This window comes from Gadus chalcogrammus, chromosome 5 (genome assembly GCF_026213295.1).
Source record: "Gadus chalcogrammus isolate NIFS_2021 chromosome 5, NIFS_Gcha_1.0, whole genome shotgun sequence".
NCBI lineage: Eukaryota > Metazoa > Chordata > Actinopteri > Gadiformes > Gadidae > Gadus > Gadus chalcogrammus.
The window spans coordinates 8,625,020-8,647,695 of record NC_079416.1 but is presented as its reverse complement, the minus strand read 5'-3'; the positions used below and the strand labels follow the sequence as shown (position 1 = coordinate 8,647,695).

The following is a 22,676-nucleotide window of genomic DNA, read 5'->3' as shown; positions in this document are numbered from 1 at the left end:
TCCTTTTCCCTGCTGCTCTCAAATTACTTGAGACTTGACGATAATAGACGGTTGTTTGAGAGAAACACGGAGGGTTGGATTAGGAAAGGAAACAAGGTAGGCAATATGGCTTGAAACAGATGCAAACACAAACAAATCAAATAAATACTCCTGAACTCTTTTGGGCCCCCTCACGGATTACGGGCTGTGACCAAACCATCATAACTGTCTCCCTGGATTCACTTAATTTAAACATCCGTTGCAAATACCATTTGACACAACTTGGCAAATTATATTCTACCTATAGTTTTGCGCTCACACGAATAGCACGAAGAATCTACACAACGAAATGATTAGTTTGATTGGTAAGTTACCGATGTCTTGGTGAAACCTGGACGGAAACTAAACGGTTTGAAATCGATTTCGTCCTTTAAACCGAGAGGTGAATTAATTTAGACCCGTTTGATGGAATGCAGCTCTAGGCTGGTGGTACACCTCGTTGATGACTCTTCACTCCACATCACTGATAAGTGCAGCTAGTGTCCTTCACCTTTCAGACCGCCTGCATACCTCCATGTCCCCCCACCTTCAACCCCCCTCATTGTCCCTCGGGTACAAAAAATAAAAACGTTCAGGTGTAATACACCACGTACGTAGCGTGTAGTTTTACTAACGTTAAATTACAACAGGCAACTGAGATTCTGGGGTTAAAGTAGGCCTAGTTGCACAGGTAGGACTAGGGCTTAATTGTGCTTTGGATTCAGTTGTTTAAACCATGCCCGAGATAAGAGTGCCTGCATAGACAATAGGCCCATTGTTGGCAGGATGAAACGCAATCCTCAGCAAGGAGCCCTTTCTAGACTGGTCAAATGTTTGTATGGCATCTGTGGCAGTGTTTAAGGATAATTGGGGCAAGCAGGTGAATTCCATTGCAACAAATGCCATTCCAGTAGGCTAGTGAGTCATTGGTCATGGCAATTTAGTTAACATTTCCTTGAAAGTGAGCCAAGTTGATAACTTAGGCCTGCAAATTAATGACCCATGGCATTTGAATGCAATTTGATACAAAAAAATAAATTAAACTTCCAAGTGTGAGAGGCAGAATTCAGCAAAGACATTTAAGCCATTGTTCAACACGCTGGGACAAAGACATTGGAACTGAATCAGATGAAGTGGAACCACTACAATAAAGCAGCGTAGTAGTCAACTAAAATGCTGCCTATTAGAGCTGTATGCGCCAGGCCCATGTAGCCTGTAGGAGAGTCCCTCAAAAATCAATACTTGCAACACTACAAGTGTAAGAGGCAATCTTTTTATTGTACAGACAATTGCTTTATTAACAAAGTTCTAAAAGCACGGCATAATAATTATGATCCAAGATCTGATACATCTGCAATACAAATATAGAGGCATTTATCAGTGTATACAAATATGATTAAGGAGTAATAATTTCCACAATGCGCCTCCAACAACATCGTTGATATCCCAGGCACGGGCGACTTTACATTTAGCCTACTCTAGTCCATGACGATCGTACAGACACGCAACAATAGCAAACAAAACAGCTGACCCATCCAAGTCCAACTCTGTTGTCGAGGCTACTTAGTTGGTTTAAAACCCAAAAACAAAAAGGTTCGCAGACCTTAAAACAAATAACTTTCCCCGGGGGAGGTTGGTTCGTTCATGGACGCACCTGCTCCAGTGATGTTGCCCATGCTGCCTCTGGTGTTAGGCCTTGCAGTGCGTTTAGTGCTGGACAATCGTTTTCATGATAGAATTAGCAACGCCCGTAAAAGAGAAAGGCCGTCATCACGGTTGGGAGCAGCAAAGAAGCGCTCGACCGCACGCCCTCTCCCGCGCCAGTGGTGCCGGTGCCCGGTTTGGTTGAATTGGTGGAGTCGGTAGAGTTTGTTACTGTTTCAGCCGTTGTTAGTACAGTCGGTTTCGGTGTTGTTGTTGTTGTTGTTGCTGCACCTACCAGCTGAAAAAGTAATTGGGAAAAGTTGGTCATTGGGAGCCGGGTGTGCGTCACAAATTTGTCTGACTCATTTCTCGACAAATCTTTGAGGTAGGAACACTTTTATTTGAACTGCCAGTATTATACAAAAAATATATATTAGCTCCAGTTTTATCAAGCAAGTTAAAATTATTGAAACTTGCAAAAGTTGCATAAATCAGCACTTCATGAGAATATTAAGCTAGGTGTAGAATAAAAATTTTGACATTTTGATTCCTTAATTAAAGCAACAACATTAACTCAACTTTAAATGATGTCCGATTAAAATCAAGTGACAATGGAATGAAATGTTGAAGGACAGTTTTAAAAATCTCACCATTGATGCAAAATGCAGAGCAAATAGGAATCCAACGAGAAAAGTGGCCAATTTATTCATATTCGCGGTATTCCTGTAAACTGCTGTGCTTCGTTGGCCGTGCAGTGTCGCTTATCTTCAGGAAGGGAATGACTGATGCGCGGTCGAACGACCCTTTATAGGGCTGGCGCTACGTCATCAAACCACCTGTTCCATCTTAAGACATTAACGCAAAATCGCCAATTACATTTTGTCAGTTGTTATAAATTTGGACTTATGGTCTTACTTTTTTTTTACTAACAATTCAATTTTTAGGCCTTCATTTCCAAAAAATATGTAACAAAAATTAAGATCTATGCCTTTTGTATAATCCACATTGCGCTGGTCATTAACACGAATTAAGTTAACTATAACGTTGTATATAGTCTTTAAAATAACAACATAGAAAGAAAGAAATATGTGATTATTTTCTCTTGATTAAAAGTAAAGTAAACAAAAATCCAATGTATTAGAGTTGATAAATGTATAATGTAAGGGGAAAGGGAGACCTCTTGTGGTAATTGAAGGCACTCAAAAAGCGTTTCTAAATGTAGTCCTTCGTGAGCTTCCGTAGGTGTCCCCTGGTGTTTCTTCCGGGATAAACACATAAGAGGTCGACATCAAACGGTACTTCCACTTAGGCAACTCTACCACCTAAATAAACAGGGGCATTGATTTATTTTGACACACATCGCACAATTTGGCTACTTCACCACCCGATGTTGCTGTGCCGGACTTCGGCGGTAAGCCAGTCGATTGCTAGATGGGGGTCAACTGCACGCCGAAGAGGCGCTGTGCTCCATCCTGCACTCTCCTTCAACTATCGCAGCTGTCAAAGTGTCAGCTCAACCGAAGGCAAAACACAGCCGGTGGATGCCGGCTCTTCACAGGGACAGTACCGGGATAGTGTGCTACTTCCCTGCACCGATTTCCCAATTAAACTAACCGGACAAAAGCTTCTTGATCGGGAACTTGAGATTCAGCGGGTAAGAAAATCTCTTGCCTAGTAGAATGTCGCTCTGTGTCATTCCTTCACTCTGCTCTTGAATGTATTGCGTTCTGTTAATAGTAAATACTTCCATTTACTTTGTTGTCACATAGCAATCCTCCAAATTGTCCCCATACCCTGTTCATATGAATGTTTTGTGCAGATGTGTGGGTTTGCAGAGCTCTACTCCTGGCAAAGAGAGAGGAAGGCGAAGAAGGAGTTTTGTCTCCACGACGGACCCCCCTATGCCAACGGAGACCCCCACGTTGGACATGCACTCAATAAGGTGATCTCTCCAGGGTGTTTGCTGGCTGTTTAAACTCCTTAACCCTACCCAATGCCTGGTTATTATTGAGAATGGTGAACTAAGTGATAGTAGCCTCAGGGAAATTAGTACTGAATCATACAGTTACACTTTCTGACCGAATTTCATGATGAAGTCGCCCTTTTCTTTGGTTCAACCATAGATATTGAAGGACATCCGTAATCGGTTTGAGATGCTGAGGGGCCGGCAGGTGCACTACGTGCCTGGGTGGGACTGCCACGGCATGCCCATCGAGCTGAAGGCCCTTGGGGAGTTGGGCCCAAGCAGCCTCAGTGCCCTGCAGATCAGACAGAAAGGTCAGCCAAAAGGAGAGGGCTGAACGGTGGTGGGCTGTGGGAAAAGGACATCTATTCTTCTCTTTACTTTTTTTTGGATGATGCAATTATGAAGAATGTTTGCATTCAAATGTAGTTGCCACGCATGTAAACAGGTCTTGACGGGTCGAATCATGCATATTATTTTCATAATCAATGTGCATGGAAAAGTTGTAAAAACTTAAGGTCATAATATCATTGTGTTGCTAGATGCTAATACAGTACCGTAGTTCTGCACTAGCTCTACCCTAGCCCTGGCTCTGAGAAGACCTCTGAGAAGACACTAGACCTATCTCTGCCCCTTCCGCTATTTAGAATCCAGGCCCCAGCCCTGAGCCGTCTCGCTCAAAAGAGTTGTGCAGCAACAGCATCACCCCTAGATCAGAGGAAACCCTAGCTATGAAGCACTACCTTTAGTCGCAATTCATATTATTTGGTCGTCTCCCTCCAGCCCGACAGTTTGCAGAGAGGGCGATCGCCCGCCAGAAGGCTGCCTTCCAGCGCTGGGGGGTCATGGCGGACTGGGACAAGTGCTACTACACATTTGACGGCGCCTACGAGGCGGCACAGCTCAAGGTCTTCCAGGAGATGCACAGCAAGGTAGCTGGTGGCGGGTGTTTGGGATGGATTGTATCATGTTATGTTTGACTGGGGGTTGGTTGTCACATGCTGGCTGTTTCCCCAACAGCCGATTTGAGCTCTTTTCAGGTTTTCAAGTAATCCTTTGATAGTTTGTTGAGCGTCCTTTCTTTTTGGAGTTTTGATCGGATCAGGGGATGTTGTTACCTCTGCATTACTGTGGAGTCGGAATGCATTTGTACACACACCAGAACATGGGTGTATTCTGACTGTCTCTCCGGGTCGTCCAACAGGGGCTGATCTACCAGGACTACAAGCCAGTCTTCTGGTCTCCGTCCTCCAGGTACAGAAGCAGCGACAAATAAATCCTACCTTTTTATGAACCAAAGAGCTTTTTTGTCTGGCATCTATCAAACTGTGTTGCTCAGCCAAAGGCAAAGTCCATTGCTCGCTGCCTTTTGAATGATTTGGTCATCCTCCTCCTAGAACGGCCCTGGCTGAGGCAGAGCTAGAGTATAACCCTGAGCACGTCAGCAGAGCCATCTACACCACTTTCCCTCTGGACACACTACCAGCCAAACTGGCCTCCGAAGCCGGTATATCACGTCAATCTCCTCCATTTTTAATGTATTTTTATTTCTTGCATTTACGTTCATTAATAATTCTATGTGCGTGTTCACATGATGTGTCTATTGCAGAGGACATGAAGGGTGTGTCTGTGCTGGTCTGGACCACCCAGCCTTGGACTATTCCAGCCAATCAGGCTGTGTGCTACATGCCCAATGCCCAGTAGGTAGCACACGCTGAGGTCTAACATCATACAGACATACAACATTTTCCTACACTCGTCGTACAGTGAAAACAGATACAGGTCATCAAGGAGCATCATGCGAAGCGAATAGGCACTTTGCTTAGGGATGCCTACAGATAGCCTCCAGAAGCAGTGAACGTGAACATGATGATGTGTCCTCATTAAGTCTGACATTCGCTCTTTGGTAACTAACCTCCTGGTTGTGCTTGTGGTTCTGAAGGTACTCGGTTCTGAAGAGGGCCGACAGCGGCCAGCTGCTCCTGGTGGCCACCGAGCGCGCTGCGGGCCTGGCAGCGCTGCTCGGCACCGAGCTGGAGAGCAAGGGCACCTTTACAGGTGAGGTCACCAAGCGAGGGACCTGTGGCGGTACTCACAGGTTGAAGAACCTTCTCGGGTGTAATACACACAGCCATTTCAACCCAATCTCTCTTGCTCTCTCTCTTTCTCTCCCCATTTCTCTTTCTGTCTCTCACTCACTCGCTTTCTTTCTTTCTTTCTTTCTTTCTTTCTTTCTTTCTTTCTTTCTTTCTTTCTTTCTTTCTTTCTTTCTTTCTTTCTTTCTTTCTTTCTTTCTTTCTTTCTTTCTTTCTTTCTTTCTTTCTTTCTTTCTTTCTTTCTTTCTTTCTTTCTGTAGGTTCTGAACTGGAGGGTGGGATCTGCAGGCACCCAACAATTCCCGGTAAGGAAGTTCCCCTGTTGCCGGCCAATCACGTGACCATGGGCAAAGGAACGGGATTGGTCCACACGGCACCGGCCCATGGCATGGAGGACTTCAGCGTGGCGTCACACTTCAAATTGAACGTGGTACGCTCCTGAGCTTGGGACTCTCGCTCTGTCATGGGAAACAAAACATTTCGGAATTGGGTTTGAGTTTAAATAAAATTTAACCTTTGCCATTATTGTATTAACAAAGTTCAAAAAGGTTCATAAAAGAACATTCAAATATTCTGTACCTAAATTTGAATAATTCAAGGGAAGATTTGTGTTTAATTTGTATTTATCCTCTACTTTGTATATTATGATTCATTACCCAAGAGAAATAGGATATTGGAACTTTTAAATAGCATTTTGTCATGTGACATTTACAAAAAGTTATTTTGAAAGAGCACTAGAAGTAAAAGAACAAACGTGATTATACTACTGCAGGTGCAGCAAATGGCTTGTTTTCAGCTTTGTGTGTGTGTGTGTGTGTGTGTGTGTGTGTGTGTGTGTGTGTGTGTGTGTGTGTGTGTGTGTGTGTGTGTGTGTGTGTGTGTGTGTGTGTGTGTGTGTGTGTGTGTGTGTCACAGGAGTGTATAGTGGACGAGGAGGGCAGGTTCACTGAGCTGGCCGGCCCTGAGCTGGCCAACCTGCATGCCATGGACGAGGGCACAGAAAAAGGTAAAGACATGGGCTCCGGTGCACTGGTTCCTCAGCAGCCTCTGCTACAGTAGTCTGAACGTGTGCGCATGGACCCGCCCCCCCCCACAGTGATCTGCATGCTGAAGGAGTCTGGCGCCCTGGTGAGGGAGGAGCCATGCGTGCACAGCTACCCGTACGACTGGCGCACCAAGAAGCCTGTCATCATCCGGCCCAGTAAGCAGTGGTTCATCAACACGGCCTCGCTGAAGGACAAGGCTAAGGTAACGTGGGGGTGGGTCAGAGCTCCCTGGAGCTGGGAGGGCCAGGAGAGAGTAAAGGGGAGGAGCGTGGCCGTTTTAGGTTTTATCATCTGGCTCTGGGGTCACTCGTTGGAGTCTCTCTGTCGCCGTGGTGATGTGACGGTCATATTGTTTGATGTTGGGATTTTTTGGTTTTGTCATTGATTGAGAAGATGTGCTCTAGAATGTAGCACACCATACAATAGGAAATATTTTAGGGGGGGGGGGGGGGGGGGGGGTTTGAAAACATGTATTTATTCAGCATGTCTCTCCCAAAAAAATCGTTGTAACTGAGAAATATACACAAAAGGGTCAAATAGAAAAGTTTTTCCAATCTAAAATAATATACAGATATCTATCCAGCTGTTGTGCCCTTTCTATAAAACATAAAATAAATAATAATAATCGAAAAACTTTGTTATCGTTTGATGCTTAAATCGAAATCGAGATCAAAATTCGATTAATCGCCCAGCCCTACTTTCATGTATTTAATGCGAGTTATTCCCCAAGATTAAACCAGTATTGGAAGTTATGTAAAAATAGTCAATGATCTCAGACTTGCCACTGACTTAAACAAATTCTCAATCCTTATTTTCTTAGATTTGAGTGCGGCATTCAACACCATTAGACATTCTAATGCACCGCCTTGCAAAGTGGGTTTGTCTCTCTGGAAATGTTCTAAATTGGTTTCAAACCTACATTACTGGCAGAGATTTTTATGTTAGTCTAGGAGATCATGTATCTGTAAAACATGACGTGTCTTTTGGTGTGGCCCAGGGGAGCTGTCTTGGCCCTCCCCTCATTCCTCTATATATGCTTCCGTTAGGAAACATCATGAGTCAGCATAATGTAAACTTCCACAGCTATGCAGATGACACCCAACTATATATTTCTGAGTAACCAACCAACCTAGAGGGCCTTTCCTCCCTTACGGCATGCCTAACCTCCATTAATCAGTGGATGAGCAACAACTTCTTAAAGCTAAATGATGACAAAACAGAGGTACTTTTGGTTGGACCAAAATCAAAGTGAGACACCGTTCTTACGTCCACACCAGGAGCGACCAAAGCGTCAAAGACGCTCTGGTCGCTCACAAAGTTTCGCTGCGAATTTTTCTGTTCGCTTTGGTCGCTCAAGTCGCTCATGACGTACAATTCAATTATGCAGACGCATTTAAAGGAGCCGTATGCGTTTAGTAGGCCCTACAGACAGCCATATCAAATAGTGAACTCTCCCATACACCTTGGCCATATTGCCGAGACGGTTTTGCTTGTTCGATAAAGTGCTTCGACAACAAGTAGGACAGTGATTCCCCCCAATATAAAAAAAATCCTAAAATGTTGGCTAATTACAACCGAGAACAAAAAACCCTGCGTGCTGTAGTAGTTAAAATATGTTTCACTGATCTGGATCTGCAAATCATGATCTGCACTCATTCGTCGCATTCAAAACAAATAGACATTGGGACACATGGCTCATTTGCATACGTGCACAGGACTGGTTGGCTCCGCAAGGCAAATAATGGAACATATCTATCTATCTATCTAGGCCTTTCTGTCTATCTATCTATCAACGCGTGTCTAGTTTTAATGTGATGTATAGTGTGTATTATCCAGTCAGACTTGTTCTGTGTGGTATTGTAGGCTACTGTCCTGTGTGGGACGAACCACCTAAATGGATTCCCGACGATTTGTGTCGTTTGGTATTAATAAAGACTTGACTATCTATCTATCTAGACTATTTAATTAAAAATTATTCACCTCAGGCTCCGTGAATAGTGGGGAATAGAGGGATAAAAGACAAGAGATATATCCCTTGTCATTTATCCCTCGTCTTGTCGATTAGTTTGTTTATGTGACGATTTCAAATACTTTTTTGGTTTTGTTTAAAGCATGCTACACGCGATTGGTTGGTTAGATTGGTGGCATATAGAGCAAATTATAATGATTCCCGCTTAAATACGAACGTTCTAGATGTAGCCTATAAATACTCCCGCTTATCATCACTTGATATCCAAACCACTATGGCGTTTCGATCTCTGAACTGAAAAAGGGTGGGTTCGTACAACACCGGGTGCCCAGTTACAGCCGCGATTAATACTTCAGCCGACATTTTGTTCAGTGAGTGAATAAAGGTAGGTAGGAACCAAAGTGCCTGCCGATGTTCCCTGGGATCCACGCAAGCGAAGAGCGTCTACATTCCGATTGGCTGTCAGTGTTTGGTCGCTGAAGCGAATAATAGTCATTTGCATAAAGTTAAAAAGTTTTCAACTTCTTTTTGACGCTCTGGTCGCTCAACTTTGGCCGCTGGTAGCGTTGGTCGCTTTGGTCGCTCTGGTCGCTCTTGCCCATAGAAAGTGAATGACTTCCGGCGATTTGGTCGCTCAATTCGCTTCTGGTGTGGACGGACAGTAGTAATCTTGGGAACCTGGCACACCAGGTCATCCAAAAGTAACAAGCCTAGGGGTCATCTTAGATACAGAGCTAAGCTTTAAGCCCCATATTAGTAAAGTTACCCAGACAGCTTATTTCACCTGAGAAACATTGCCAAAGTGCGCCCCCTTTAACGCAACAAGACGCAGAAAAAGAAATCCATGCCTTTATCACCAGTAGGTTAGACTACTGCAATGCGCTATTTTCTGGTTTTCCAAAAAAACATATTAAGAACTTAGAACTCATAAGGAACTCTGTTGCTAGACTTTTAACAAAGACCAAGAAGAGGGAGCCCATAACCCCTGTGTGGGCTGAACTGCACTTGCTCCCTGTCTCGTATAGACGATGATTTTTAAGGTTATGTTAATTAGTTATAAGGCTCTAAATGGCACAGCACCATCATATATCTCTGAGCTTTTAAAATCCTATCAACCGCAAAGGAACCTTAGATCTTCCGACGCCAATTTTTTAGCTATACCCAAAGTGCTCCACAAGCAAAGCAGAGAAGCTGCCTTTATCCATTATGCACCAAAGCTTTGGAACACCCTACCTCTGTACATCAAGCAGGCGAGCTCAGTGGATATCTTTAAAAGAGATCTAAAAACATACCTATATATGAGAGCGTTTAGCAACGGAAGACGGGTTGGGTAATTTTGGGGGGACTGTTGCTTAGTGGATCCATAGCAGCCAGAGCAACAAAGGAGAAGCCCAGAGAACACCAACTGTCCACCCACATCGGCTTCTGCCATTTACGATTGTCCAGAAGCGAATGCGGCCACATACTACTGTTAGATGGTCCACTTGTCTTGTGTTATCTTGTTGTGACCCTATTGCATACTACAGCTCAACAGCCAGAAGTGAGTCTAGGTTCTGCTCAAGGTTCGACTTTTCTAAGTCTAGGTTCTGCTCAAGGTTTCTTCCATGAGTATGGGAGTTTTTCCTTGCCCCTGTTGCCATACGGCGTGCTTATAGGGAGCAAAGAATTAAGGGTTGAGCTTAAATGTTTGTATACTACTAATATTCTCTCCTTTATTATTGTGTTAAATGTTCCTGATTGTGTTAAATCTTCTAAAATGTAAAGCACTTTGAGCTGCATTCTGTGTATGAAAGGTGCAATGCAAATAAAGTTTTATCATCATTATGAATAGGCTTTGCCCTAGCATACTGTGACATTGTCATTTTTATTGACCCTTTTTCGAAAGAAACACTTTTTTGAAAAGATCACTAGAAGTTGAAACCTTTAACTCTTGATTTAAGGGTATTTACAAAATGCCTTGTACTTGACACACTGTGTGTGTGTGTGTGTGTGTGTGTGTGTGTGTGTGTGTGTGTGTGTGTGTGTGTGTGTGTGTGTGTGTGTGTGTGTGTGTGTGTGTGTGTGTGTGTGTGTGTGTGTGTGTGTGTGTGTGTGTGCGTGCGTGCGTGCCCCCTGCCACATGCAGGAGGTGCTGCAGAAGGTGCGCGTGATGCCAGAGTCGGCCCGGGGAGGCCTTCTCTCCATGCTGGACAGGAGGACCTACTGGTGCATCTCCAGGCAGAGGAGCTGGGGTGTCCCCATTCCCGTCTTCTACCATAAAGACACTGGGGAGGCACTTATCAACAAGTCAGTGTGCACACACACACACAACACACAACGTACACCACACACACAAACTCTAGCAATATCCTGAACAACATGCAGACTCCTATAACGTTGCTAACTAACATAAGTCACGTCTGCCTACCGTGGCTAGCGTCTCTAACCCTGTCCTTGCCTGGTCCCTGACAGACACACTGTGTCCCACATATCGACCCTCTTCAAAGAGAAGGGCAGTGACTGTTGGTGGGAGCTGCCACTGGAGTCCCTCCTGCCGCCAGAGGTCCTTAAGAAGGTAAACATCCATGTGGCGGCCGTCGCCGTATCGTGCTAAATGGCCATGGGCACGTGAGTGTGTGTGATGGGGAAACCCCCTTTTGACTGGGTTTTATTGTCCAGTCCAAAGCAGGCCCAGTGGAGGACTATGTTCGTGGAGAGGACGTACTGGACATCTGGTTTGACAGCGGTGCGTCGTGGGCCGCTGTGCTAGAAGGTAAAACCTCCTAGCTAAATGCGTGTCGCCGTTTTGGTCCGGTGCCAACAAACATAAAGAAAGCGGCCTATTTAGAGATAAAAAAAATTGTATTTCGAATTTGAGGAAAAATAGATGCATTTATTTGGGTCTCTCTTGTTCAAAGCATTCACACTATACTTAGGATCTCTGGAATTCTTGGTCCATGGATTGTAATTAAATGGCCTGTTTACTTAGAAGATTGGCCAGCTAGACGTGCTTAATCCTGTTTCGCTAGCTTCTGTGTTAGCGAAATCTCCTTAGACTTTTGAAAAGTAAACAACTGCAGCCCCTGGGAACTTCAGATTAACGCTGGAGCGTTGTCAGCGGTTTGTGTTCATTAGCCAAATGGCCGTTGCTTGTTTGAATCAAACAGTGTTGTTTCTGATATTGATTGGCTCCTTTGCTGGATGCGCACTTCAACAAAACCGTGCTTTGCGGTCTCCCCAGGTTATGAGATCTCGTCTCTGTTTTCTAAAAGATCCTTTGTATAATAATTAACGTGATCCCTTTTCTGAGATTGCCTAGGTTTTCTCTTCCTTTAAGTAATGCTTTTTGTAAGGACCAGCCCAACAGAATGGTTGTTGTCCTCTCTTTAGAAGGGACGGATGCAGAGGAGGAGCGCTCGGAGGAGCCCGAGTCCCGTCTGAGCTGGCTCCGCGCCTCCCTGCTCAAACCCCCAGGTTCATAACCAGCGGCTCTCCTCTCTCTGAGCCCGCACGAGGGATTTGTTAATCGCTCCTCCGTCCGTCCTCGGCTTCCCTTTCCGACTCTGATGCGGAGCACCTGCTTCGTGCCTGCGTCTTTCCGCTGTGTGTTTGCTTGGTCGTGTGCACAAGGCAGGGCTGTTTTCCCTGGCCAGTGTCAATGGAGTGCAGTGCATTTGCCTGTCCTTCTCAGGTCTCCATCTCGACCTTGCGTCCCGCTGACCTCTCTTAGACCTCACTTTCTCCCTCTCTCTGCCCCTGTCTCTCTCACCATTTATACAAACAAGATGTCGATAAACTGCATGACTGAGGTTTGAGGTATTTGTTTGTTGCCCCCCCCCCCCCCTGAGAAACAACAAGCCCTTACACCCCCTCCCAACCAACACATACATTAACACATAATTTATTGAAGTTGCTTTATTATCCAACTTTTTCTAATAATCTCAGTAAACACCTGTAAACACCCCCCCCTTCTCCCTCCACAGCTGGCTGCGGGCATGGCCTCTTTCTCTCTTCCTGGTCTTCCTAAACTCTTTCTGTCCTCAATTTCTTCCTTGCCCTGAAAGGAGCGGACGAATTGCCCCCCCCCCCTGACTTTCTCCTTCATTCGGCTGCTGTTGTCCATGTAGAATTGGATTCTTCTAAAAGTCTCCGTCTCCGTCGTCCGTGTAGAGCCGGAGCCACGGGCCGACATGTACGTGGAGGGCAAGGATCAGATCGGGGGCTGGTTCCAGTCCTCTCTGCTCACCAGCGTGGCTGTCCGCAACAAAGCGCCCTACAAGTCAGTACCGACATCGTGTGTGTGTGTGTGTGTGTGTGTGTGTGTGTGTGTGTGTGTGTGTGTGTGTGTGTGTGTGTGTGTGTGTGTGTGTGTGTGTGTGTGTGTGTGTGTGTGTGTGTGTGTGTGTGTGTGTGTTGTGTGTGCAAATCGAATGTCGTTAAAACGTATAAATCCCTGGTTATTATTCGCATTGTTATAGGTTACCAACAGCAACTACAAATCTCTTCTGCCCTCAAGTGGACAACAAGGGTATCGCATAGCACCACACAGAAACCTCATCCTGTCTGTGCTTGTAGGTCCCTGGTGGTTCATGGCTTTGCTGTCAGCGAGAAGGGGGAGAAGATGTCCAAGTCCCTGGGCAACGTGGTGGACCCCCAGGTGGTCATCAACGGAGGAACGGTTGGTATTGGGAGGGAAAGACAGGCCGCTGACTGTGACCATTAGGGAAAGTCGGTCCCCGTTACGTCCCTATTAACCTGAATCCATCCTTTAAAATACAATATATATATTGACTTATATAAAAGGCTATATATGTTCAGATACCAAAAAAGTGTCCTGAATAATATTGTTATTGCTTTTTTTATTTTTAAATAACAATTTTCTTTGTGCAATTTGTATTTTGGAATAATTTAAAGTTTGGCAATGCTTGAATACAGACTACAATACAGAATACAGTATATAGTATAATAAACTGTACTTTATGCTGTAGTGTTAGTTTATGTTTATGTTGACCTGTGCATACCAGACATAGCTAAATTGAGCACAGCCATTATAATAATTGTTATTTTACTTTTTGTATTGTATGGTTAGATGTCAATATTGTGACTCTTTTACATTTTAAAATGTTCATTAACTGCCTTTTTTATACACATATTTTAATCTAATATATATATATTCAATAATCTCAATTTTGCATTTACCTCAAATTCTTTCACTCTTTCTCGCTCTGTCTCTGTCTGTCTTTCTCTCTGTCTCTCTCAATATTGTTTTTTGTCGCTGTATATGTGTCTTTGTCTCTCAGGACCCCACCACTCCGGCCTATGGAGCGGACGCGCTGCGCTGGTGGGTGGCTGAGTCCAACGTGTTCTCAGAGGTGCAGATCGGCCCGACAGCGCTGCGGTCGGCCAGAGACAGCATCAACAAGGTGCCCCTCGGCCTCACCCAGGAGAGGGCTTCATTCTCCTCTCTAGCAGCAAAAGCCACAATGATTCAATCGTCGTTTTTGGTTTTTTTAAGTCAAACATGCACCAGTGATGACGGCAATGAGCCGCAATTCGAAATTGGAAACCTGACGAGTTTCATAATGCATATATTATATGTTGTATGATCAAAGTTATGCCGGTTTCTCTGGAAAGTGCAGCACTACTACCTCAAGAGGATATTTAAAGAGCGAGGATTAGGGTTTAATCATTACGATAACTAGAAGTGGCAATTTTCCTCCTCTTTCTCTCCCAGTTGAGGAACACCCTGAAGTTCCTGCTGGGGAACCTGCAGGGCTTTGACCCCCGGACGCACGCCGTGGACCCCAAAGAGATGCAATACCTGGACCAGTACATGCTGCACCTGCTCCGCGGCTACAGCATCAAGGTGTGGGCCATTCATTATCTAGTCGCATTCTTCCATTTATCCGCAGAGTCTTCAGTTTGGGAGAATGGGTTGAATTGGGTTACATGTCATTGAGGAGCAGGTAGGGGTGCTTTAAGTTAGGTTCCAGACACCAGGGATCGAAGCCAGTGCAGTTTTGTCTTGGAGCACCAACTCAGCCAGTACACTATGCTATCACCCCCACCTATTCATATGATGCTTTTCTAATGATAAGATGTGCATGTGTGTTTGTGTGCGCACGCTTATAACGGTGCTCGTGTGATGCAGGTGACGGATGCCTACAGTGAGTTTGACGCGGGCAGGGCTATTCGAGTCCTGCAGGCGTTCATCAACAGGGACCTGTCCAGCTTCTACTTCAGCATCATCAAAGACAGGTGAGCAACAGTAACAGGCTCCTTTAATCAAAGACAAAGAAAAAAACGACATCTTATTCTGCTTCTACATCTCTGGCAGTTTTAGAGATGTTTGAACACTTATGTTGCACAGCTGTTAACCCTTCTGCAGCACTTTTAAAGTCTCTCCAATAGCTCCAATCATCTAGGCAAGGAGCTGGGAGCTCCTTGCCTAGATGGGAGCTCACCCTGTCTCTCTATGATCTCCACCAGGAGAAGTCCAATGCATTGGCAAAAGCGAGGACTTCTTTCTTATACAGTGTTGTCAGGATGCTTAGAACAGTTCTGCCCCCCCAATAAAACCATAGTACTGGTTCACCAGATGGTAAACTATCGATGAACCTCCTCAGGATGTCATAAAGGGGGTCGTAGCCGTGCCTTATCAGTTGGAGCCCTTGCTCCTCGACCTTCCCAAGGGGGTCCCAATAAAAGGCAGCTAGAGTGTGAAAGTATAATTTTCCCATTACAGGGGCAAGGGGACAATTGCAAGCATAACATCTCATTGTTTGTGTGTATACGCACCCTTTCTCGCTCTCGCTCTCGCTCTCGCTCTCGCTCTCGCTCTCGCTCTCTCCCTCTCTCTCTCCCTCCCTCTCTCTCTCTCCCCCTCCCTCTCTCCCCCTCCCTCTCTCCCCCTCCCTCTCCCCCTCTCCCTCTCAGGCTGTACTGCGAGCCAGAAGGCTCGTTGGGCCGGCGCTCGTGTCAGACGGTCCTGGAGGAGGTTCTAGACGGGCTGACCCGCTCCATCGCTCCCATCCTGCCCCATCTGGCCGAAGAGGTCTACCTGCACGCCCCCGGACATGACGGTATGTGGCTCTGTGTCCGTGTATGGCTGTTTGAGTTATATTGGCAGTCTATAGCTGTTGATGAGTTTGCATTGCTGTTTGACTACTCTTTAAATAAGTCAATGCATTACCATTATTAACATGCATTGTTTTCTATGGTGATATATTTGTGTTGGCTAAAGATCAACGCTAGGTTTAGGCTCTAATCTCTAGTGTTTGTGTGTGTGTGTGTGTGTGTGTGTGTGTTGCCACGCAGAGGGCGAGACCCTGTTCCGGAGCGGCTGGGTCAAGAGCAGCTCGGTGTGGCGGCGGCCGGGATTGGAGGAGGCGGTGGAGGGGGCGTGTGCCATCAGGGACTCCTTCCTGTCCTCCATCCCGGGCAAGAACGCGGCGCAGTACGACCTGACGGTGGCCATCGAGCCCGGCCTGCTGTTTGAGCTCATGGAGGTGAGGGGCACGGGGCAGAGGGGGCGGTGTGCGTCGGGGAATAGGGTGTGTAAAGGAGTGCAGTGCATAGAGAGTGGGAATTCTATTGGGTAGAAATACCAGTTTAATGTGGTAGAAAAATGAAAGCTAATTGGTAGTTTGGGGTTCAAAATGTTGCTATGTAGAGCTGAAAAGAGAGTAATGGTTGTTCTAAGCGCCATTGGCTAAGCTGCTTTGTATAAACTTGACTCATTTATTTCAAACTTTAAACCTGGGCATCGGGAATTAGCCACACAAAAAAACAGTGCGCTCACGAATCTTTGGCGTGGGAACCATCCTAACATCCTCGTCCCCCCCCCCCCCCCTCCCCAGTCTCTCCAAGAGGAGCCCACCGCCACCTGCTCCCAGCTGACCGAGCTGATGATGTCAGCGCGGACCACCCTGACCAGCTCTCTGCCCCGGGACCTGCCCGCTGACACCCTGCTGGCCTCGGGTAGCTTCCTCATCAACCTGGAGGGTAACTACTTCATAATCAACAAACATCAGCTGATTCACTGTATGTGGCCCTTAATATGTGTGAGCAGTAAGATGATAAGCCACACACACAAGCACGCTGCACGTACCCACAAAGGCACATCTTGTCCCTCAGAGTCGGATGTGGTCATGATTATAGGGCGTATTCACAAGTCCTTTAGTTCTCTCTCTTTGGTCCGGTCCAAAATACCAGCATACTTTTTACGTGCTTTTTTCGGACCGTTGGGTGAAAATGAGTCGTGGCTCAACATGGAGCAAAGAGGAGACGGAATGTCGGATATTGGACCCAAATATCCAATAGACGTTCAGTCTCTTCTTTGCTCCATGTTGAGCCACGAATAATTTTAACACGATGGTCCGACAATGAGCTGCCAATCTTGGAGTGGCCCTATTATACCACCAAAGGGGCCCTATTATACCACCAGGTGTGATCGTGATCAGCCATTACAAGCAGTTTGAAGATCTGCTTCTCCTGTGTTTTACTGACATCTCAAGGGGGCAATGGCTAATCACACTCACACCTGGTGGAACAATATCATCCCTTTAATGCCGGGCTCCGGTCATTTATGGACATTTTACATCATTTTATAGCTTTTATCAATCAACTGGGAAAGCGGAACACGTATCAACCCTCAATCCTCCACTGTGTTTGTCTCTCTCCCTTTCTCTCTCTCTCTGCGTCCAGGGGGCGTGATCCGAGAGGACAGCGCCTTCAGCATCGCGGCGGTGCCCACCTCGGCCGCCCGCTGCCCCCGCTGCCGCCGCTACACCTCGGACACACCCGACTGCCTCTGTCCCAGGTGCCAGTCGGTTCTCTCTGGGGCAGCCTGACCGGACCCCGTCACCATGACTACCAACCAAAACCAAGGCCGGTCGATGGTGCCATGCTCGGCCATATTTGTAGGTTCTCGTTAGCAGAGTGGCCCTCCTTCAAATATTGGGGTTTGGTTGCACCTTATTTAGTTCCCGACACTCTGAAAGACTCCAATTGGGATAGAGAAGTGCCCTTATAATCTCATCTTCCCTATTTGGTGAATGACCAACTGCTAGCACTCGGCCGAACAGAAGGAGGCATGGTATCACTAGTATAGCAAGAGAATGGCTTCATGCTGACATTTTACTTTGGATGCCGATCGAATGATTTTACATGGAATGTTTCTTTTAGTTATTTTTAGCACCGAGATGATCGTTGTTCTTCATTGAACTATTGCTGCATGCAAAACCATGTATAAAGTCCAGGGAGAAGTTCAGGATTGACAATATGGTTTTCACGATACTTCTTGTGTGTTTGTATGTATGTGAGTGCGTATTGGAGACGGAGGGAAATCTAGGGGAAGGCGGAATGTTGTTTTTTTTGTATGTATTCATGTTTACGACCGGAGATTCAGTGTAAAGACCTAAAAGAGGAGATAATGCTACATGTACCAATGTCCTTGTTGAATAATTTCCCTTGTAAATGCAAACCCTTTGTATGATATTTCTTTCCTGTACCCATAAAATAAATATCTATGGAAGTAAGATCCTGCAACATTGCAGAGAAAAGATAGAGAATTCATTGATTTCTGTATGGAATCGCCATTAAGATCCTTCAGCTACTGAAAGAAAAGTTCTGTGAGAATATCTGTTCTGGTTGACTGCGCACATTTCTGTAGTAGATCTAGATTAGTATCGGTCCCAGCTAATTTCTGACTCTCTTCCCTGATCGGTTCAAGAAATCCATCTTGCCTTTAATCACAGATGCAAGAAATTAAAGACAAAATAAAAACATAATGAGGGAGGAGACTTTATGGGATTAGTTTAAAATCGTGTCTCTTATCTATTGACATAAGTTTTTATAATATAGAAAAAATTATTCCCAAATCAATGAAAGGGTTAGTATTGTCAAGTAGGAAACAACGCTTATACCATGGTATCGGTGATTACTCAATTGTGATTGGCTGGAAGGGTGTTGATTAATTTCAGATAAAAGCACGTCTGACGTTGTCTAATTAACCGTATCACTGCTCTCATATGCTCTCATGATTAATCGTGTCACGTGTGTGTGGTTTAAAATCGGTTGCACTTTCACACTTGCAATTGCCAAAATAATCAAAACATTGTTTTCTACAAACTTTTTATGGTTTAACACGTCTCCATGTTTTAAGTTCAGTAGGGCCGAGCTCTCTGAGTGGCCAACGACATGCGTCGCGACGTAGGTCGCATTGGTCGCGACGTAGGTCGCATTGGTCGCTGTGTTGGTCGCTCGTCTATGGAAAGCCAAGAAGGCCACAATCCGGACCTAGATTGGCGCGGTAAAAGTGCAAAACCGTACGGTTTCCGTACGGTTTTGCAAGAATTCCGTACGGAATCCGTACGGTTTCCGTACGGTTTCCGTACGGATTCCGTACGGTTTTGAATGACTAATAGCCGCGGCTATTAGTCATTCACTCCGGCTATTAGTTATTCACTCCGGCTATTAGGTATGCAGAACGAGCCCCTCCCCTTCTTTGCTTGACCACTAAGTTTGAAGGCTGTCTAACCAATCAGTGAAGAGAAAGACCAGACTAAAGTAACGCATTGTCGAAACTAGAGCGGCAGTCAGTGCCTCCATGTTTCGCCGTAACATAAGGCTGTGTTGTCTTTACTAGTTTCACTACAATGTAATGACCACCACTAGCTAGTGGAAAGTATATTTGTGTCTAGTACAGTGATATATTTGTATATGTTAGGCTATATATTGAGATGGCAGTGTGCGAAATACCCATCATTATTCGGGGATGCCCTCATCCCCAGATTGTTCGCGATATGCAGTAGCCAGCTCGGCCATAACATTACAATATTTCATGGATGCAAGCAAGCCAAGACAATCGATCTATATCTATAGCCTACATGACAACACGCACACACACACACACACACACACACACACACACACACACACACACACACACACACACACACACACACACACACACACACACACACACACACATTAAGCACACATTAAGCACACTGGTAAAGCAATAGGAGCCTGCATTGGCTAAAGTTGTTGGGATGCACCTTATTTTATAACAGGGAGGGGCAAAGTTGTGCATTACAATGCAAACACGACAATAATTGGCACCGTTCTTGCGCACTCAGAAGAACATGCAGTAGGACCGATCTTGTGACATTATTTAACCATCCATCTACAGCTAATACGATCAGACAGATACATCATCGATCACATAAAAGCCCACAACAAGCCCAACATCACCACGGCAGGTGCGCTCTCTCTCGCACATTCACACAATCACTCCAACTTCTCCAACTCCAAGGCAAGGCTGTTTCACTAAGACCACAAACAACCACAACTAACCAGCCTACATATCCACAATAATGCACAACAATCAGTTCTATACATTGCGTCTATCTTCTGTTTGGTGCACATGGCTAATTTGCATAGTTTGCACCGGACTGTCGGCTCCGCTTGTCAAAAAAATAGAACGTATTTGTGAATAAATGCTTTGAATTCTGAATACTGGACTTGGTGAGCTTGAATAGGCTAAATCTAAGTGACCTTTAGTGAGATGGCCTAAAACGGAATACAAATGAATTATTCTAGGACATATAGGCTTTCAGGATCAATTCAGAGGTTCAACTGTTCGTGATTAATTTTGCTTAGCCAGTGAAAGTGACCAGCTGTAGATTCCGCACTGTTAAAAATACTTCACTACAAGTAGGCTATAAGTCCTCCAAATAATTCAGCAGAATTGCATTACTGCCACACGCATAGGCAGCATAGTCATTATGCGCTGAAATGGTCCCTGTCAGTGTTTTTCTATTCTGATGTTTGTGGATGAATCTTTCAGCTACAGCTTTGTTACATTTCCTTGCGATGGTTTGCTGGTTTAACTATACAGCAATAAATCAAATGATGCAAGATGATGTGTCCGTTGCGTGGCTGTCATGTGAGAGCCGTATACGCATTTTAAAAACACCTGTAATCAGCGTGACTATGACTTTCCGAGCGGATCATGGGGGGCTCTTCAATCATTTATTTTTCAGGATTTTCTCCCGTCATCCTCCAGTTTATTGCAAACATCTGGAGATAAGTCGGTTTAATTAAATACTCAAGTGAAATACAAGTGTACCTCCAAATTGCACTTATTGTACAGTACTTCGGTAAGGGCATTTACAATCCATCACTAAAGTTTTAATAGAATATTCTGATTCAGCGGATTTAAAATGTATTTGTATAATCTTCACAAATCTTGCAGCAATGCAATGTTAATATATCATCATGGGAAATGAGTATTCTGATTCAGCACATTTACTATTTATTTGTATAATCTTCACAACTCACAGCAATGAAATGTTAATTTATCATCATGGGAAATAGCATATAAACAAGCTTCATAAAAATTCATTTCTAAGCAGTAGGCCTACTACATATTTCTCAACGTAAGCATCATGACCATAAGCTATCCCAACGTTTCACACCTTTCACACAGTAGGGCAGCATTAGTCATACATGATTAACAACACATCAAATAAACGTTATTGAGGGATAACAGTGAATAAAACATCTGCGTCTTGGGTAAAGATGGGCTATGCTTAATGTGAGGAGCAGAGCCCGATTGGAAGGAAGCCCATTCAGGACGAATTTTACCCGGAGAAGGCAGCTTCCAGGCAGATGAAGATGGGGGGCTGTAGATGGATGGTTAAATAATGTCACAAGATCGGTCCTACTGCATGTTCTTCTGAGTGCGCAAGAACGGTGCCAATTATTGTCGTGTTTGCATTGTAATGCACAACTTTGCCCCTCCCTGTTATAAAATAAGGTGCATCCCAACAACTTTAGCCAATGCAGGCTCCTATTGCTTTACCAGTGTGCTTAATGTGTGCTTAATGTGTGTGTGTGTGTGTGTGTGTGTGTGTGTGTGTGTGTGTGTGTGTGTGTGGTGTGTGTGTGTGTGTGTGTGTGTCTGTGTGTGTGTGTGTGTGTGTGTGTGTGTGTGTGTGTGTGTGTGTGTGTGTGTGTGTGTGTGTGTGTGTGTCTGCGTGTTGTCATGTAGGCTATAGATATAGATCGATTGTCTTGGCTTGCTTGCATCCATGAAATATTGTAATGTTATGGCCGAGCTGGCTACTGCATATCGCGAACAATCTGGGGATGAGGGCATCCCCGAATAATGATGGGTATTTCGCACACTGCCATCTCAATATATAGCCTAACATATACAAATATATCACTGTACTAGACACAAATATACTTTCCACTAGCTAGTGGTGGTCATTACATTGTAGTGAAACTAGTAAAGACAACACAGCCTTATGTTACGGCGAAACATGGAGGCACTGACTGCCGCTCTAGTTTCGACAATGCGTTACTTTAGTCTGGTCTTTCTCTTCACTGATTGGTTAGACAGCCTTCAAACTTAGTGGTCAAGCAAAGAAGGGGAGGGGCTCGTTCTGCATACCTAATAGCCGGAGTGAATAACTAATAGCCGGAGTGAATGACTAATAGCCGCGGCTATTAGTCATTCAAAACCGTACGGAATCCGTACGGAATCCGTACGGAAACCGTACGGATTCCGTACGGATTCCGTACGGAATTCTTGCAAAACCGTACGGAAACCGTACGGAATCCGTACGGTTTCCGTACGGTTTTGCACTTTTACAGCGCCAATCTAGGTCCGGATTGTGGCCTTCTTGGCTTTCCATACTCAGAGAGCTCGGCCTTCCTCTTTAAGTTCATGCTTTTTTTCGGTCAAAGCCATGTGGCTTTCTGGGATATTGATTCTAAACCTATTTGTATATGGTCTGGGTAAAGGTTAGAAGTTAAGAAACTGTGGGGAAGCAGCTCAAATCTCATTCCAAGGTTTTCTGAAAACTTGTTAGCCCTGTATCGGGGCCATTGCAACCACCAAACTGCTGACAGAAAGTGGCTACCATGATCCATTGGGGAGCTCCGCATGC

General features: G+C 45.0%; 1 protein-coding gene across 2 annotated transcripts; it reads left to right on the top strand.

The window, feature by feature from the left end:
- The first annotated feature begins 2,775 nt into the window (after nt 1-2,775).
- On the top strand, nt 2,776-18,905 carry iars2 (isoleucyl-tRNA synthetase 2, mitochondrial). 2 transcript variants are annotated; one of them, XM_056590571.1, is made up of 24 exons: nt 2,776-3,316; nt 3,482-3,604; nt 3,786-3,939; nt 4,409-4,557; nt 4,830-4,879; nt 5,023-5,132; nt 5,235-5,325; nt 5,568-5,683; nt 5,982-6,151; nt 6,637-6,727; nt 6,818-6,969; nt 10,862-11,022; nt 11,188-11,290; nt 11,395-11,488; nt 12,106-12,189; nt 12,886-12,994; nt 13,291-13,393; nt 14,016-14,138; nt 14,450-14,581; nt 14,867-14,973; nt 15,652-15,797; nt 16,033-16,223; nt 16,575-16,719; nt 17,422-18,905. In XM_056590571.1, the coding sequence occupies exons 1-24, from the start codon at nt 3,050-3,052 to the stop codon at nt 17,565-17,567; spliced, it is 3,117 nt and encodes a 1,038-aa protein (XP_056446546.1). In that variant the 5' UTR covers nt 2,776-3,049; the 3' UTR covers nt 17,568-18,905. The 2 variants fall into 2 exon arrangements, with proteins under 2 accessions (XP_056446546.1, XP_056446547.1); XM_056590572.1 differs by lacking the exon at nt 12,106-12,189 and having other exon boundaries at nt 2,779-3,316; nt 17,422-18,904.
- Nucleotides 18,906-22,676: the final 3,771 nt, after the last annotated feature.

What these genes read in the sequence shown, in the direction of transcription:
- iars2 (XM_056590571.1), top strand. Translation starts at nt 3,050, where the DNA reads ATGTTGCTGTGCCGGACTTCGGCGGTAAGCCAGTCGATTGCTAGATGG. An exon ending in GGGAACTTGAGATTCAGCGG is followed by an intron (nt 3,317 to 3,481) that starts GTAAGAAAATCT and finishes TGTTTTGTGCAG; the next exon opens with ATGTGTGGGTTTGCAGAGCT. An exon ending in TTCTGGTCTCCGTCCTCCAG is followed by an intron (nt 4,880 to 5,022) that starts GTACAGAAGCAG and finishes TCCTCCTCCTAG; the next exon opens with AACGGCCCTGGCTGAGGCAG.